The 16835-nt window shown below is 42.5% G+C and overlaps 2 protein-coding genes across 3 annotated transcripts in view; one reads left to right on the top strand and one right to left on the bottom strand.

The window, feature by feature from the left end:
- LOC144598919 (coiled-coil domain-containing protein 68-like) overlaps window positions 1–537 on the top strand; it is a 54933-nt gene extending 54396 nt beyond the window's left edge. Inside the window, exon 11 of the mRNA XM_078409504.1 lies at window positions 39–537. Within this exon, the coding sequence (XP_078265630.1) occupies window positions 39–123 (85 nt within the window). The 3' untranslated portion in view covers window positions 124–537. The remainder of the gene's footprint in view (window positions 1–38) is intronic.
- Window positions 538–6709: 6172 nt separating this feature from the next.
- The window catches only part of rab27b (RAB27B, member RAS oncogene family), a 122122-nt gene continuing 111996 nt past the window's right edge, over window positions 6710–16835 (bottom strand). For both annotated transcript variants that reach the window (XM_078421706.1, XM_078421788.1), the window contains exons 5-6: window positions 13002–13125; window positions 6710–9830 (exon numbers count right to left, since the gene is read on the bottom strand). In XM_078421706.1, the coding sequence (XP_078277832.1) occupies window positions 9641–9830; window positions 13002–13125 (314 nt within the window). In that variant the 3' untranslated portion in view covers window positions 6710–9640. The remainder of the gene's footprint in view (window positions 9831–13001; window positions 13126–16835) is intronic.

Here is a 16835-nt window from a genome sequence, read left to right as displayed (position 1 = left end):
TGCCTCTGTCTTTTACTCTCTTTTCTTTATTCCTCCAGCCCTCTTCCCAAATCCATTGGTGAATCAAAAAGAAACGAAACCCCCTACCAAATGCTGATGAGTTGGAAAAAGACAAGTGCCTGACCACGGACTAGCTGCCTCTTCATTGCAGTGCATTTACCACAGAGGAATTCTTAAAGAAGAGAGCCCACGTCTCCAAGCACACTTGCCTGCCAGCTTCTCATGACCATCTACTTTGTAAATTGCCAAATGATAGAATACAAAATCGCAGGTCTGCAACTGGATGTACACAGGAAAATTAAAAACCTGCTGCGCTCTGTGGTTTTTTTAAAACAATATCTGTCAAGAAATAAAGTGAAATATTGAAGTGGAAGACAGATTGAGGGAAACTTTGGGGTAATCAAATGAAAATGGCTCAGAAGGACAGAACAATTCAACTTCCATGTAATTTTTCTACAAATACAGCTCTAAACTGGTTTCACAAGAGTGAGCATTTAAAATGTCGAAACAATATGTCTCGTATTGCTTCACTGAACACTTGACTGTGCAAGCAAATGTACAGACTTATTTGATTGTCTGAAATAAATCTATTTAATTGTTCTCATTGTTCATTCTTGGGAGCAAGGGATATGGGGAGATATTTGGAAGAGGGTAGTAAACGTTGCTGAAAAGCCCTGACCCTATAAAAAGTCAAGCCGGAGCAGAGGACTGAATGGCCTAATTGTGCTCCTTTAGCCTTTTAGACCTTAGAAATACAGCGTGGATCACTGGGTCCGTGTCGATCAGCAATCACACTAGTAGTATCCTGCTCACTAGGAACAATTTACAGAAGCCAATTAACCTACAAACCTCATCGTCAGCCATGATCGCATTGAATGGCGGTGCTGGCTCGAAGGGCTGAATGGCCTACTCCTGCACCTATTGTCTATTGTCTATTGTCTATTAATAAGGGGTAGGCCATTTAGAACGGAGATGAGGAAGAACTTTTTCAGTCAAAGAGTGGTGAAGGTGTGGAATTCTCTGCCTCAGAAGGCAGTGGAGGCCAGTTCGTTGGATGCTTTCAAGAGAGAGCTGGATAGAACTCTTAAGGATAGCGGAGTGAGGGGGTATGGGGAGAAGGCAGGAACGGGGTACTGATTGAGAGTGATCAGCCATGATCGCATTGAATGGCGGTGCTGGCTCGAAGGGCTGAATGGCCTACTCCTGCACCTATTGTCTATTGTCTAAAAGGGATTGAATGGCAGAGTAGACTAGTTGGGCCAAGTGGCCTAATTCTGCTCCTGTCACTTATGAACTTATGAAGGAGTGGTCGACAACAAAGTGGTGTGGATAGTCGATGGCAGCTTTCCACTGTTTCAATTGGAGCCAGTAGGAGCACATGTGCATAGGCAAAAATTGCATGATATTTTGCTCCATCTTTAAACCACTTAACATGTGTTTCAAATCTTTACAATTTGAGTCGAGCGGGGTCACACTGTCTGCCGGAAGATCTTTCGTGGCTTTGGGGAGGAGCTCCGGTTTAGCCCAGGATAGGATAGCTGGTGTAGAAAGTGTAATTCACAGCGTTGGTCAGATTTCTGATGTATCGCTATTTAAATGAATTGAACCATAAAATGTGTCTGTCAAGTAAATAACAGTCATTTATAAATATAAAGTTTTCCCTGATTCCTCTTCCTTATTCCTGGCAATATAATAACAATCTTATTACACACATGGATACAAAAATGAAGAGATATCAAATATCAATTATTTTTATTTCCAGAGATAAATTGGCGATGGAGTTGTGAAATAAGCAGAAAAGTACAGATTTAGTTCAAATGATGAAAATTTGAAGTCAGGAAATTGTTTTATTTTAAGGTGAATCAATAAAACTATCATTGGGTGCAATCTTTTGGATAGGCACTGTTTGGAACATCATTAAGAAGAAAGAGAGCACTGGTAAGCTTACTAAACACAGGGACTGGCAGGCCAAGGAAGACCTCCACCGTTGTTGACAAAAGAATTCTCTTTATAATAAAGAAAACCCCCCAAACACCTGTCCAACAGACCAGAAACACTCTTCAGGTATGGATTTGTCTATGACCATTGTCTGCAGAAGATTTCATGAACAGAAAAACAGAGGCTACACTGCAAGATGCAAACAACTAAATTTAGTTAGCTGCAAAAATAGGATGGCCGGGTTACAGTTTCCAAGAAGTACTTAAATGAGCAACCACAGTTCTGGAAAAAGGTCTTGGGGACAGATGAGATGAATAGACAATAGACAATAGGTGCAGGAGGAGGCCATTCGGCCCTTCGAGCCAGCACCGCCATTCAATGTGATCATGGCTGATCATTCTCAATCAGTACCCCATTCCTGCCTTCTCCCCATACCTCCTGACTCCGCTATCCTTAAAGGCTCTATCCAGCTCTCTCTTGAATGCATTCAGAGAATTGGCCTCCACTGCCTTCTGAAGCAGAGAATTCCACAGATTCACAACTCTCTGACTGAAAAAGTTTTTCCTCATCTCCGTTCTAAATAGCCTACCCCTTATTCTTAAACTGTGGCCCCTTGTTCTGGACTCCCCCAACATTGGGAACATGTTTCCTGCCTCTAACGTGTCCAACCCCTTAATAATCTTATACGTTTCGATAAGATCTCCTCTCATCCTTCTAAATTCCAGTGTATACAAGCCAAGTCGCTCCAGTCTTTCAACATATGACAGTCCCGCCATTCCGGGAATTAACCTAGTAAACCTACGCTGCACGTATCAGATTAACATATCAGAGTGATGGCAAGAGTAAAGTATGGAGGAAAGAAGGAACTTCCCAAGATCCAAAGCATACCACCTCATCTGTGAAACACGGTGGTGGGCCTGGGCATGTATGGCTGTTGAAAGTACTGGCTCACTTATTTTCATTGATGATACAACTGCTGAAGAATTAATGAATTAATAAATTTATTAGCCAAGTATGTACACATACAAGGAATGTGCCTTGGTGCTCCACTTGCAAATAACAACACAAACATACAGTAAACAATTAAGAATAAAGCATAAAACATTAAGAATACAACATTACGGTTTAAACATGTGAATGAAATAAACCAGAGCAAATAGAGACTACAGACTTTAGGTTATTGAGTAGAGCTGCTCCTCGCGGTAAAAAGCTGTTTTTATGTCTGGCTGTGGCTGCTTTGACAGTCCGGAGTCGTCTTCCAGAGGGAAGTAGCATAATGAACTCTGAAGTGTATAGACTCAGGTTCAAACAAATGCCTCAAAACTCATTGGCCGGCAGTTCATTCTGCAGTAAGACAATGATCCCAAACATACTGCTAAAGCAACAAAGGGGTTTTTCAAAGCTAAAAAATGGTTAATTCTTGAGTGGCCAAGTCAATCACCCGATCTGAAACCAATTGAGCACGCCTTTTGTATGCTGAAGAGAAAACTGAAGGGGACTCGCCCCCAAAACAAGCATAAGCTAAAGATGGCTGCAATACAGGCCTGGCAGAGAAGTCACCCAGCAACTGGTGACGTCCATCAATTGCAGACTTCAAGCAGTCATTGCATGCAAAGGATATGCAATAAAATGTTAAAGATGACTACTTTCATTTACATGACATTGCTGTGTCCCAAAAATTATGGTGCCCTGAAATGGGAAGGGGGTGGGGGGGGGGGGGGGGGGAACTATGTATAAACACTGCTGTAATTTCTACATGGTGAAACCAAAATGTATAAAAAATGGCCTTTATTAAAATCTGACAATGTGCACTTTAACCACAAGTGATTTTTCTCTATTAAAAATCTCAAATTGTGGAGGACTGAGGCAAATAAATAAATGATGGGTCTTTGTCCCAAACATTGTGGAGGGCACTATAGCTATTACGCTGAATCAACAAAAATCATGAGATGACTAAAATACTATTTGCATTGGGGCGGTGTAGTTTACACTCAAACACAGATGTTAATACAGGACCTGCACATTTTTTGACTCCTCCCAATTTGGCACATCCCTCAATGCTCCATTGCGGTCAGATGAGGCTCGCTAACAGATGGCAGCAGCACAATCTCTGCCACAAAAGTGACAGAGGCTATGGTAGGAGAGAATGAGCAAGAACTCTCACCTCACTAATAAGGATATTGAAGTCCTGTCTTGTAATTAAACAAGTTTAACCCTGTGCAGGGCCTGTCACAGGTGACTACAGTTGTGCATCTCTCCTTGGATCCCATGCGATCTAACCTTCCAGAGCAGCCTACCATGCGGAACCTTGTCGAATGCCCTACTGAAATCCATGTATACAACATCTGCACCTCTGCCTTCATCGACCTTTTTGGTCACGTCTTCAAAAAAATCAATCAGATTTGTGAGGCACGACCTCCCACATACAAAACCATGCTGACTATCCCTAATCAGCCCTTGCCCATCCAAATGCCTGTATAACCTATCCCTCAGAATATTCTCTAGTAACTTTTCAACTACAGATGTTAAACTCAACGGCCTATAGTTCCCAGCATTTCCCCTGCAGCCCTTCTTGAATAGAGGCACAACCATCAACCATCTACCGGCACCTTTCATGTATTTAAGGATGACTTGTAAATTTCAACCAGGGCTTCCGCAATGTCCTCGGATATATCTGATCAGGCCCTGGAGATTAGTCTACCTTCATACACGATAGTACCTTCAGTACTTTTTCGACGGTAACACGGATTGCTCTCAAGACACTTCCATTGACTGCCCCAAGTTCCTCCGTCCTACTGTCTTTCTCCTCGGCAAATACAGAGGAGAAATACTCATTGAGGACCTTGCCCATCTCCTGTGGCTCCACACAGAGGTGACCACTTTAATTCCTGAGAGGTCCCACTCTCTCTCTAGTTACGCTTTTTCCCCTTATGTATTTATAACATCTTTTGGGATTGTCCTTAAAGCTGCCCACCAGAGCTATATCCTGGCCCCTTTTTTCCCTTCTGATTTCCTTTTCCAGTTTACTCCTTAGTTCCTGAAACTCCTCCAGGGCTTCCCTTGATCCCAGCTGCCTATACCTGTCCCATGCATCCTTCTTGTTTTTGACCAATGCCTCAATTTCCCTCGTTTGCCTGCTTTGCCCTTCACTCTAATGGGGACGTACTGTACCTATCCTGAGCTTTTGTCAGCACACTTTTGAAAACATCCCACTTGGCCGATGTTCCTTTCCCTCAAATAACCTGCTCCAGTCAACTTGAGCGAGACCTTCTCTCACACCCTCAAATTTGGCCTTACCCCAGTTCAGCATTTTAACACATGGACCTATCCATGGTCCCTATCCATAACTATCTTAAACCTAATCGAACTGAGGTCACTGGTCCCAAAAGGCTCCTCCACAAACTTCATTAACTTGGCCTTCCCAATTTCCCAATACTAGATCCAGTTTTGCCCTGTCATGTGTGGGGGCCTCCACATAATGCTTAAGAAAACTCTCCTGAACACTTTTGAGGAATTGCACCCCATTTCAATCCTAAATTGTGAGAAAAAAATTGTAAAACTACAAAGAGAGGGCTAAGGGGTTGAATTTGTGAGTTGTTGTGGTAGAGAACAGAATAGACACACAATGTGTGGTAACTAGTTTTGACTATCATAAAGCAAATATGATCCAGTTTTGCAATTTTCTTGTGTGATCCTTTATACAGCAATAGGACAAAACTTATTTGATACATCAGAAATGGATAGAATCCCATTTCTAGGTAGTAATTTGATTTTAAAGAAAAAAACATAAAATCCCAGTGATAAATCTGAACGTTCCAACATCACAACCTAACCTCCTGAGAGAATGTATTATTTTTAATAAAAAGGAATGGCAGAACCAATTAATGCACAAATGACCATGCAGTTAATCTTTAAGTCTTATTTTTGTCCCACAGGGTCAATGTAAGGTTTATAGAATAGTAGACCAAGTGGACCCGTTGGGCCCAAACCTCTCCTGCATTGGTGCAGCACCCTCTCCTCCCCCCTGTCCCCCTCCCTCCCCCCTGCCCCTTCCCCTCCTCCCTCCTCTCCTCCCCTCCCTCCACCCCCCTCCCCTCCCCGTCCCCCCTCCCTCTTCCTCCCCCTCCCTTCTTTCCCTCCCCCTTCCCCCCCACTCCATCCACCTCAACCCCCCTTATCCTCCCTCCCCCCCTCCCTCCCTCCCCCTCCATCCACCCCCCTCCCTCCCTCCCTCCCCCCTCGGAGATAGATTTAAACTTTAAAATGTGAATAACTTTAAAAATATAACACCGATTTCAATAAAACTTCTTCCATTAGCATCAAAGGGACGATGGTGAGTAAGGTGGTGAGTAAGATGATTTTTAAATTGTGTATGTTTAAACAATTAATCTGTCCAAAAATGTAGAGCCTTCAACAATAAAGGGCGTCTTTGAATCTCCCAATCAAAAACCACTCTATCACTCGTTAGGCTTTGTTCGGCACCCACATCTCTTCCAGTTTTCTTCCCCCCCTATTCCCCCCCCCTCCCCGCCCACCACCGTCAGTCTGAAGAACGGTCCTGACCTGAAACATCACCTATCCATATTCTCCAGAGATGCTACCTGCCTCGCTGAGTTACTGCAGCACTTTTTTTTTGTAAACTGGCATCTGCAGTTCCTGGTGACATTCAAATTAGAATAAAAGTATGCTTGCCGATTTATAAAAACTGTAATATAATATTCTCAGACTGTAATAAGTAGCTACAAGGATTAAGATAAAATTCATTTTATTTCTTTTCATCCATCTGAATATTTGCATTTAATAATGAATATGGAAAATATTTTTAAAAGTCAACTTGAGTTGGAAGAGAGATTGAGCCCAGCAGTAAGGGCAAGTGGGTGTATGGAAAAATAGAGTCCCTGGGTCAAAATGCTTCGATTACCAGGCTGGTCCAATAAAGATACATTCATTTAGCTTCCTCCACCTTGCTGCTTGCAATTGGTCCTATACATACATGAGTTTCAACAATACACATTCATTACCAAGGAAAGTGGTACCTTATTACATAAAGTGTTACCATCACATTGTTATATTTCTTATCGTTCTTGCTGCTCAGTTGAAGAAAAACAGACATGAATAAACGTTGAGCTCACCTAACACTCTCATCTCATTGTGTGACTATGTAAACCTCAATTGTGAAACATGGTACGCCCACAAATCCAAAACTCCCAAATCTCAAAGGGAAGACAGAAACTAAAAATGACAGCAGAATTTGAAATTGAGAGTTTTTCTATCAAAAATGTAAAAATCAAAGCAGAGCTAACAAAATGTGTCTCTTCAGATTTGTGCACTTGGTGCCCGTCCTACTTAAGTGCTTCATTCACTAATCCTGGTCATTTGTCAAGTTCATGGGAGTTATCAGAATAATGGAGGGTGTTGAGACAATTTCTGAAAATGCTGCAGATATCCAGTCGTCTTTATGAGCTTTGTATGCAAAAACAAAGAATTTCACTGCACCTAGGTACAAGTGACAATAACGTATGATCATTATCATCGTCCCAGTTCACAGACCACTGATGTCCAAATTGACAAATGGGTCCACAGATGAGATTACTTGATCAGCTAAGTTCTGAAAGGATAATTCCTATTTTTATCTCCCTCTGCGGAATCCTCGACCTGCTGAAATATTGCATAGCCTGCTGAGAATCTCCATGGTTTCCTTATTTTTTTATTTCAGATTTCCAGCATCTGCAGTTATTGCTTTTCCACTACATGGTCATCATTTGTCTTGGTAACAAAATTCAGCTAACGGCGAGGCAGACACCACGAAGCAGGATTTCAGGCGTGGGAAGGTGGAATCAATAATGGTGAATCAGGATAAACTGTTGCTGATCTGCTGATCAACTGAGTAAATTACACTCTTGTGTGTAAGAAGGACTGCAGATGCTGGTTTATACCAAAGATAGACACAAAATGCTGAAGCCATTTAGGCAGTATCTCTGGAGAAAAGGAATAGGTGACGTCACCTATTCCTTTTCTTCAAAGACGCTGCCTTACCCGCTGAGCTACTTTAGCACTTTGTGTCAAAATTCCACTCTCCTTGTTCTCATCCATGTTCGATATTCATGTAAGCAAATCATTACTCAAAGGCCCATTCTTCAGAATATTTATATGGGCTCATGCAAAGTATTGAAAATTTGTCATTATTTGGGTGAATTTATTAGGGTTATTCTGGATTGCTCATAATTTATTGAAAAGAGTGGCTTCAGATAATGTGAATGTCGCTACAAAGTTTGATATTTCTAGCTTTAGTCTCTTCCACTGTGATGTGGTGGAGATTTAAGTGCCTTTGACTGTCTAGAACAGTGATGTATTTTCACCCAGAGGGTTGTGAATCCGTGGAATTCTCTGCCACAGAAGGTGGTGGAGGCCAATTCACTGGGATGTTTTCAAGAGAGAGTTAGATTTGGCTCTTCGGGCTAACAGAATCAAGGGATATGGGTGAAAGCAAGAACGGGTCACTGATTTTGGATGATCAGCCATGATCATATTGAATGGCGGTGCTGGCTCAAAGGGTCAAATGGCCTACTCCTGCACCTATTTTCTATGTTTCTATGTTTTACCTAATAAACTAGCGGAAGGGACAGAAATCCCAAATTAATCTCCCCTGCAATCAATGAAAACAAAGCAGATGATAGAAATCTGAAATAGAAAATGCTGAAAATCCTGAAAACACTCTGCAGGTCAGGCAGGATCCATTGAAAAGAAAAAGAGTTAATGATGACCCCGCAAAATGAAATAGTAGCCTATTTCTCTTCATAGATGCTGTCTGACTCACTGAACATTTCCAGCATTTCTTGTTTTTCTAAAGGGTGACAACAGTTAGCTGTAAGAATTTCTTAGAAGACCCAAATTGCATTACACGAGCAGAGACGTGATTTTCAATTTCTAAAAAGTGGTCAAATATTCAATCCAGGCAAGCAGCCAGGTGTATAACTGAGAATGCAACGGCTATCACAGAATGTTGAAGTTTTATTTGTTTGGATGTCTCACTTGCTAATTAATACCACGTGGAATGGTGATTTTTATCACCGTTGTAATATGTACAGTCTGATCACTGGAGTGGAGAGATATAGAGCGGGCTCCAATCAAAGTTACCACCTCCTCAAATGTGAAGGGTTGGATGGAGCTCAAAGCTTTTCATTAGGTGGAAATTAGGGGAACAAAAACATTGATTACACCTCAAAAGAACCTGATATACCTAAAAAGAACAAGACACATCTTTATAAGGAGGGCTCAATATTCAGTTAAGATTGCATCCATGGATATATCCTCTGACGTTTGATTGAAGTGTAACTTATTTTGCAGGTGAGTTTGCTGTTGCTTTTTGCAACTTGATAGCCTTCTTATCACCTTTGCTTATATGACTTATTTGGCAAACATCAGCATTTTGGCAGGAAGCATTTTTAGCGGCATTCATATATGGCTGTGTTGGATCATTTTGTGTGGTGAGGTATATATTCACGGATGAAATCTTGGAGACAACTTCTACCTTGGAGACAACTTCTACAATACCTAAACAGTGGTATCTACAACTATTTCTCCTAGTTATAGTGAAGATGGACAGCATAAGTGTAAAAAAAACCCAATGAGATAAGAAAATAAACTTTCTGTAGAACCATTCACGCATGCAAAACTTCTTTAGGTGGGACGACGCTGGTCTCTAGCAGGCACACTTCTTCTCATTTGGATCGGCAGCTTCAAGTTTTTTGCCAGCACCTCCATTGACTGATTCGGGTATTTGACTCTTGTCAACACACTCCTCCATGCGTTTCATTATTAAGTCCAGCAACGCCAGTACAGAGTTATCAATCCCTTCTCCAGTGACAGCACTAGTTTCAAAGTACGGAATTCTGCGGAATGAAGAGAAGATTAGCTGAGCTTCCATTTTGTTTTGTGAGGAAACCATGTGTACCAGGAAAACAAATAACAAAGCAGTGTTTTATTTATTATCTTATTTTATTAAATGCAGGCCCAAACTGTTTCCTATTTCCCTCAAGGAGCGGCACAATGGTGCAGTGGTAGAGTCCTTGCCTAACAGCGCCAGAGCCCCGGGTTCGATTCTGACTACGGGTGCTGTCTGCACAGAGTTTGTATGTTCCCCCTGTGAATGTGTGAGATTTCTCTGGGTGCTCTGGTTTCCACTCACATTTCAAAGACGCAGAGGTTTGTAGTTAATTGGTTTTGGTAAAATTGTAAATGTTTCCTAGTGTGTAGGATAGTGCTAGTGTACAGGGTGTTCACTAGTCCGTGTGAACCTAGTAGGCCGAATGGCCTGTTTCCGCTCTGTATCTTTAAAGTCTAAATGTCAGCAAGGTGAAGAAGCTAGTTATTGACTTCAGGAAGTATGGTGAAGTACATGCCCTAATTAGCATCAACGGTGCCAAAGTGGAAATGGTTGAGAGCTTCAAGTTTCATGGCTTTAAAATTACCAACAATCTATCGTGGATCAAGCATACTGAAGTCACAGTCAAGTTAGCACGCCAATGCCTCTATTTCCTGAGGAGACTGAGGACATTCGGCATCATAGAAAGCAAACTGTTACCTTGCATCAGAGCTAGGTTTGGAAACAGCTATGCCCAAGACCGCAAGAAATTGCAGAGTTGTGGATGTAGCCCAGTCCATCGCACAGATCAAACTCCCCACCATTGACTCCTTCACACTTCATTCTGCCTCAGAAAACCAGCCAACATAATCAAAGACTTGTCCCACCCCAGTCATTCCTTCTTCTCTCTGTTTCCATCTGGCAAAGGTACAAAAGCTTGAAAGTGCACACTTCCAGACTCTTCCCTACTGTTAACATGCTTCTGAACAGTCCTTCCATAAGCTAGGGCGCTGACCAATTCACCTCTACCCCATTGCTACATTGGACTCTGTCTATCAAACTGATGCGCTACAACACCGAGAATTATATTCTGCACACTGTACATACCGCTTGCTCTACCTATAACTTGAGTTTGACTTGATTGTAATTATGTAGAGTATTGTCTAGCCTGTTTGGACAGTACACATCACAAAGCCTTTCACTGTACATTAGTGCATATGACAATAATAAACCTAAACCTAATCACTTTCTGGATCTCTCTGTCTCCATCTCAGGAGATAGTCAAGCCTCATGTCTTCCTGTAAGAACACCATTCCTTTTTCTTCATTTTCCATTTTCTTCATTTTCATCTATTTGTTTCAATAATGAAGATAGTCCCACCTGCTTGCATTTGTCCAATATCCATCTAAACCTTTCCTATATATGTACCTGGCCTAATGTCTTTTAGAGCTGAGATCCCCCCCCCCCCCCCCCCCCCGATGCAGGGGTTTGATCGCCCCGATACGGAGGGCCTGACCGCCGGCTACGTAAGATCGTCCCGTCAACGGAAGGATTGAGGACCCCGACTGCGGGAGGTCAAAGAAGGGAAGAGATTGAACTTTCTTTCGCCTTCCATCACAGTGAGGAATGTGCAGGAGCCACTGTGGTGGATGTTCATGTTAAAATGTATTTTGTGTGTTCTGTTGCTTTTTATTGGTGTGACTGTATGGCAAATGAAATTCCTCATATGTTCCAAGACATACTTGGCGAATAAAGTATGATTTTGATTATGATGATGATGGAACTGTGTTACAGTACCTGCCTCAACTACCTCCTCTAGCAGCTGAGTTGACCCACAGGTTTGTATTAAATCTTTTCCCTCTCATCTTAAACCTATGTCCTCTGGTTTTTGATTCCTATACTCTGGGTAAAAGACTGTGCATTCACCTTATCTATTCCCCTCATGATTTTATACAACTCCACAAGATCACCCCTTAACCTCCTACATTCCAAGGAATAAAGTCCTAGCCTGCACAACCTCTCAAGGCCCTCAAGTCCTTGCAACATCCTCTTTAAAATTCCATGCACCATTTCCAATCTTGAAACCACATTTCCTTTTTTCATGTCTCTGGCCAGGACACAACAAACCTCGTTAGGGATTGTTAAACTTTCTTTATGCTTTCGGGAGCACCAGAATCATTCCACCATTTCCTAGTTAGCTTCTTTAGCTGTATAATCCTTTCCCATTCCCTTTCTTCCCAAGCATAAGACCATCATGTGATAGAGATGGCAGCAGAAACCACTATCTGGGATTACTTCCCAGGTTACCTTATAATGCTTCCAGTCTACAACAAAGAAGTGCGGCACGGTGGCGCAGAGGTAGAATTGCAGCATTACAGTGCTTGCAGCGCCGGAGACCCGGGTTCGATCCCGACTACGGGTGCCGTCTGTATGGAGTTTGTACGTTCTCACTGTGACCTGTGTGGGTTTTCTCCGAGATCTTCGGTTTCCTCCACACTTCAAAGACGTACAGGTATGTAGCTAAATTGACTTGGTAAATGTAAACATTGGCCCTAGTGTGTGTAGGATAGTGTTAATGTGCGGGGATCGCTGGTCGGCGCAGACCCGGTGGGCCGAAGGGCCTGTTTCCGCACTGTATCTCTAAACTAAACTAAACTAAACTGAAGAAGGCAGCACCAGTGTTTAAACAGTGTGCAATTTACTTATGAATAGATGGCAAGTTTCTAATCGTGCCAGATAGAGTCATAGGGTGATACAGTGTAGAAACAGGCCCATTAGCCTAACTTGCCCACACCGACCAACATGTCCCATCTACACTAGTCCCATATGCCTGCGTCCATATCCCTCTAAACCTGTCCTATACATGTACCTGTCTAATTGATTCTTAAACATTGTGATAGTCCGCACCACAGCTACTTCCTCCGGCATCTCGTTCCATACACCCACTACCCTTTGCGTGAATAAGTGGCCCCACAGATTCCTATAAAACCTTTCCCCCTTCACCTTAAACCTATGCCCTCTGGTTCCCTCTGGATGTTAAAAATCACACCCATTTTAACCAACCAATTTTCAGAACCTCTTCAAACTGGTCAGGAAATACACTGACATATTTGTATTTGATTTGATGGGGAAGGGGTGATGCTGGGTGAGTAAAGACCAACTTCCCATGAAGAGTAAAAAAAGGATGAATTTCACTCACCCATATTTATCTGCCAGCTCTTTTGCTTGCTTCTCCTGTACTTCCCTCTGATCCGTTAAATCAGCTTTGTTCCCAATTAAAACCACATCTGGATTCTCACAATATGCATTTGCTTGAAGCTGACCTGAATGAAAGAAAGAGTTAAAGAAATTAAATACCCCAAACAAACTGGTGGTGGCAGTGTAGAGTCAGAGATTCTTCAAACCAGGAAGTTCAAGAGTTATAAGTTGTTTACCAATTAAGGAACTTAAAAGGCATCTAAGACTAAGTTTTCTTAATTTGCAGCACCTCTACCACTTTTAACATGATTTCCTCTTCTGCCAGTGTGCCATGTCCACAGTGTGTCTTTTCAATGGAAGATACTACCTATAACATTTTGCTATTTTGGACGGCATGGTGGCGCAGCGGTAGAGTTGCTGCCTTACAGCGCCAGAGACCTGGGTTCGATCCCGACCACGGGTGCTGACGCATGGTGTTTATACGTTTTCCCCCTGACCTACGTGGGTTTTCTCTGAGTGCTCCAGTTTCTACACTTCAAAGATATACTGATTTGTAGGTTAATTGCTTTGCTATAATTGTAAATTGGCCCTAGTGTGTGTAGGATAGCGTTAGGGTATGGGGATCGCTGGCCGGTGTGGACTCAGTGGACCGAAGAGCCTGTTTCCTCACTGTATCTCTAAACTAAGCTATTGCTTCTTTGCAGTTCTCCCACCCAGGGTGACATGGATAAAGAATGTATAGGATGCTATGATTGTGTGTCAGTATATTAGTTTATTTTTTACGATTGCTGGTTTAAGAGCACAGTTAATTGGATAACACTGTGCAACGCAAGAACATCATAGTACAAAATCAGAGGAAAATAGGAGCAGGATTAGGTCACGCAGCTCCAAAAGCCCCCCATTCCCTTCAGGACGAAGTGGCTAATTTGCTCTGGCCATCACTTTGACTTCTTTGCCACTTTTCTCCACCTCTCAATTTCTAGATTATTCTAAAAAGTTTGTTGCACTTATACAAACCAGGCTTCCTCAAACTTAGGCTGTTCTCAGACAAGTCTTGACAAGGACCCAGGAATGGAGAAATGTTTTTGAAAGATTGCAAAAGCTCATCTGGTTCAATAAGCTCCTTCAGGGGAGGGAGGTGTCCCAGACATCTGGTCCACTTTGGATCCTGGTGCAAATGTTACATGGTTGACTCAAAAGTTCTTGAGGAGACCACAAGTTGGCAATAACCACTGCTCTGATAGGGTTACCCACATTCTAACAAATAAATAGAAACTATATCAGTTATTTCACTGGCTTTTTCCAGAGTACAAATAATGCAATCATTCTCCCTCAATACAAGGTTGTCACAGCTGCTTTGAAACATTTCTCTATACATAAAGAAGCAACAGTTGCTGGCTGATGTGGAAGCAAGATTCCATCTAAGAGAGAAAGCAATCGTTGAGATTACCCATTGGACTTTTTTTATTAACGTACTCTGACTGATTAAAGACTACCCCATTTTTAAGAATACCGCTATCATGCGCAATGTTTAATGACCAGGTGATAGCAAACTAAAGAAAACCAGAGCATTCTCATTTTAATAAAAGGAATGGGTGACATTTCGGGTCGAGGCCCTCCTTCAGACTGAAGAAGGGTCTCGACCCGAAACATCACCCATTCCTTCTCTCCAGAGATGCTGCCTGTCCAGCATTTTGAGTCTACCTTCGATTTAAACCAGCATCTGCAGTTCTTTCCTGCTTATTACAATAAAAGTTAGGTTGATGCAGTACAACACCAATGAGATTAATGGATCTAAGATATGTAGAATATGGATTTTGTTAAAAACATCAGAAAATGTAATACGGTCAAACCACTAAGCTCATCAACTCTATTCCAACCACATCTGGCTCTGCTTCTTCACCCTTGGATCTCCTTCTAACTGCACTGATGGACTCTTGCTAAAATTCCCTTCATCAGATCCTCGTAAATCTTCTCTGCAGCTTAATGGCATCTTTCCGATAGCAGAGGGACCCAAACTCATAATGTGGTCTCACCAATGTCTTGCACAAATGTATCATAACATCCCAACGTTTACACACAATTCGCTGAGATATGAATGCCAATTTACTAAAAGCTTTCTTGACCACCCTATGTACCTGCTCTCCCAGATTCCTCTGCTCTAATGACACTCCCCAACGCCCGACCATTCACTGTGAAGGCCCTGCCCTAGCTTGACTTCTCAAAATGCATTACTCACCTGCCTTTAACTGCAATAAATATTCCTCAGCTCACTTGCCCAGCTAATCAAGATTCCTGCTGTACATTTTTGATAACTATGTTCACCATCTACGATACCTCCCATTTCAGTGTCATCTGCAAACATACTGATCACGCCTTGCACATTCCCACCCACATTGTTGATATAAACCACAAACAGCATTGGGACGAGCAACGATCCCCGAGGCACACCACTGGTGGGCCAGGCCTCCAGTCTGAAAAACAACCTTCCACCATCACGCTCCGCTTCCTTCCATGAAGTCGATTGTTACTGTGCCAGGCGGAAGAGGGCTCTGCCCGAGCCAGCTGCCTGCCCCTTTTCCGGGGTTACATCCGCACCCGGGTGGTGTTGGAGAGGGACCATGCGCTGTCCACGGGTACCCTGGGGAATTTCTGGGACCGCTGGGCACCGCGGGGGATTGGATGTATCCTGGATAGATATTGTAATATAATTGTATAATTGTTTCAATTGGTATATTTGTTTGTATAGTATTCTGGTGGACTGTTCTGTTTTGGTTTTAATGTATTGTATATATTTTTTTAATATTTGAATAAATATTTTTGATTTATAATATATTTTAAAAAAGTCGATTCTCCATCCAGTCAGCTAACTCTCCCTGGATCCCATGTAATCTAGGTCCCATTAATTGTTTGAAATCGTCCATCAAATTACCCTATACTGCAGGGGCGATTATTCCACTTCGGGTCACCGCTCCGCTCACGTATTATTCTCATATGTACTATAAGAAAATAACTGCAGATGCTGGTACAAATCGAAGGTATTAATTCACAAAATGCTGGAGTAACTCAGCAGGTCAGGCAGCATCTCGGGAGAGAAGGAATGGGCGACATTTCGGGTCGAGATTCTCATATGTACAATTCTCAGTCTCCTCAGTTCCTCTGTCTCCCTAGATTCTCCGTCACACTTGGCCATACTCTCCTATCCCTTCATGAGCTTTATACGCTTTATAAACCCATATCTACTTTATAATGTGTTGGCTTGCTCTCCCCATAAATAGTGGAGTGACATCCAAGCATTTTCCAAGCTGTGAAAGCTTGTGGTCACGACAACTGCAATGTAGTCACTTACTTACCTTAACTCCAGGATGAATATCACCTTGTACTCCAGGTTTATTACTCATTATTTTCTTCATTGGGCAGCGCAGTGCCGCTGCTGGCAGAGCTGCTGTCTTACAGCGCCAGAGACCTGGGTTCAATCATGACTTTGGGTGCTGTCTGCATGGAGATTGCACGTTCTCCCTGTGACCTTGTGGGTTTCCTCCGGGCTCTCCGGTTTCCCCCTCCACCTCAAAAGTATATAGGTTTGTAGTTTAAAAGGCCTTATAAATTGGCCCGAGCGTGTAAGATAGTGTTAGTGTTCAGGGTGAGCGCTGGTCGGGACGGACTCAGTGGGTCTGAGGGCCCTTTTTCCACACTGTATCTCTAAAGTGCAATCAACCCTACACTTACAAATAGTCCAAAACTAGACATGCATGTCCCAGCAAAGCAATGGGTGCAAATGTTCAGAAGTGGTAGGAAAGTGGGATAACATGGAACTCGTGTGATTGCGTAATCG

The sequence above is a fragment of the Rhinoraja longicauda genome, chromosome 1 (assembly GCF_053455715.1).
Source record: "Rhinoraja longicauda isolate Sanriku21f chromosome 1, sRhiLon1.1, whole genome shotgun sequence".
NCBI lineage: Eukaryota > Metazoa > Chordata > Chondrichthyes > Rajiformes > Arhynchobatidae > Rhinoraja > Rhinoraja longicauda.
This window is presented reverse-complemented; position numbering and strand designations above follow the sequence as displayed.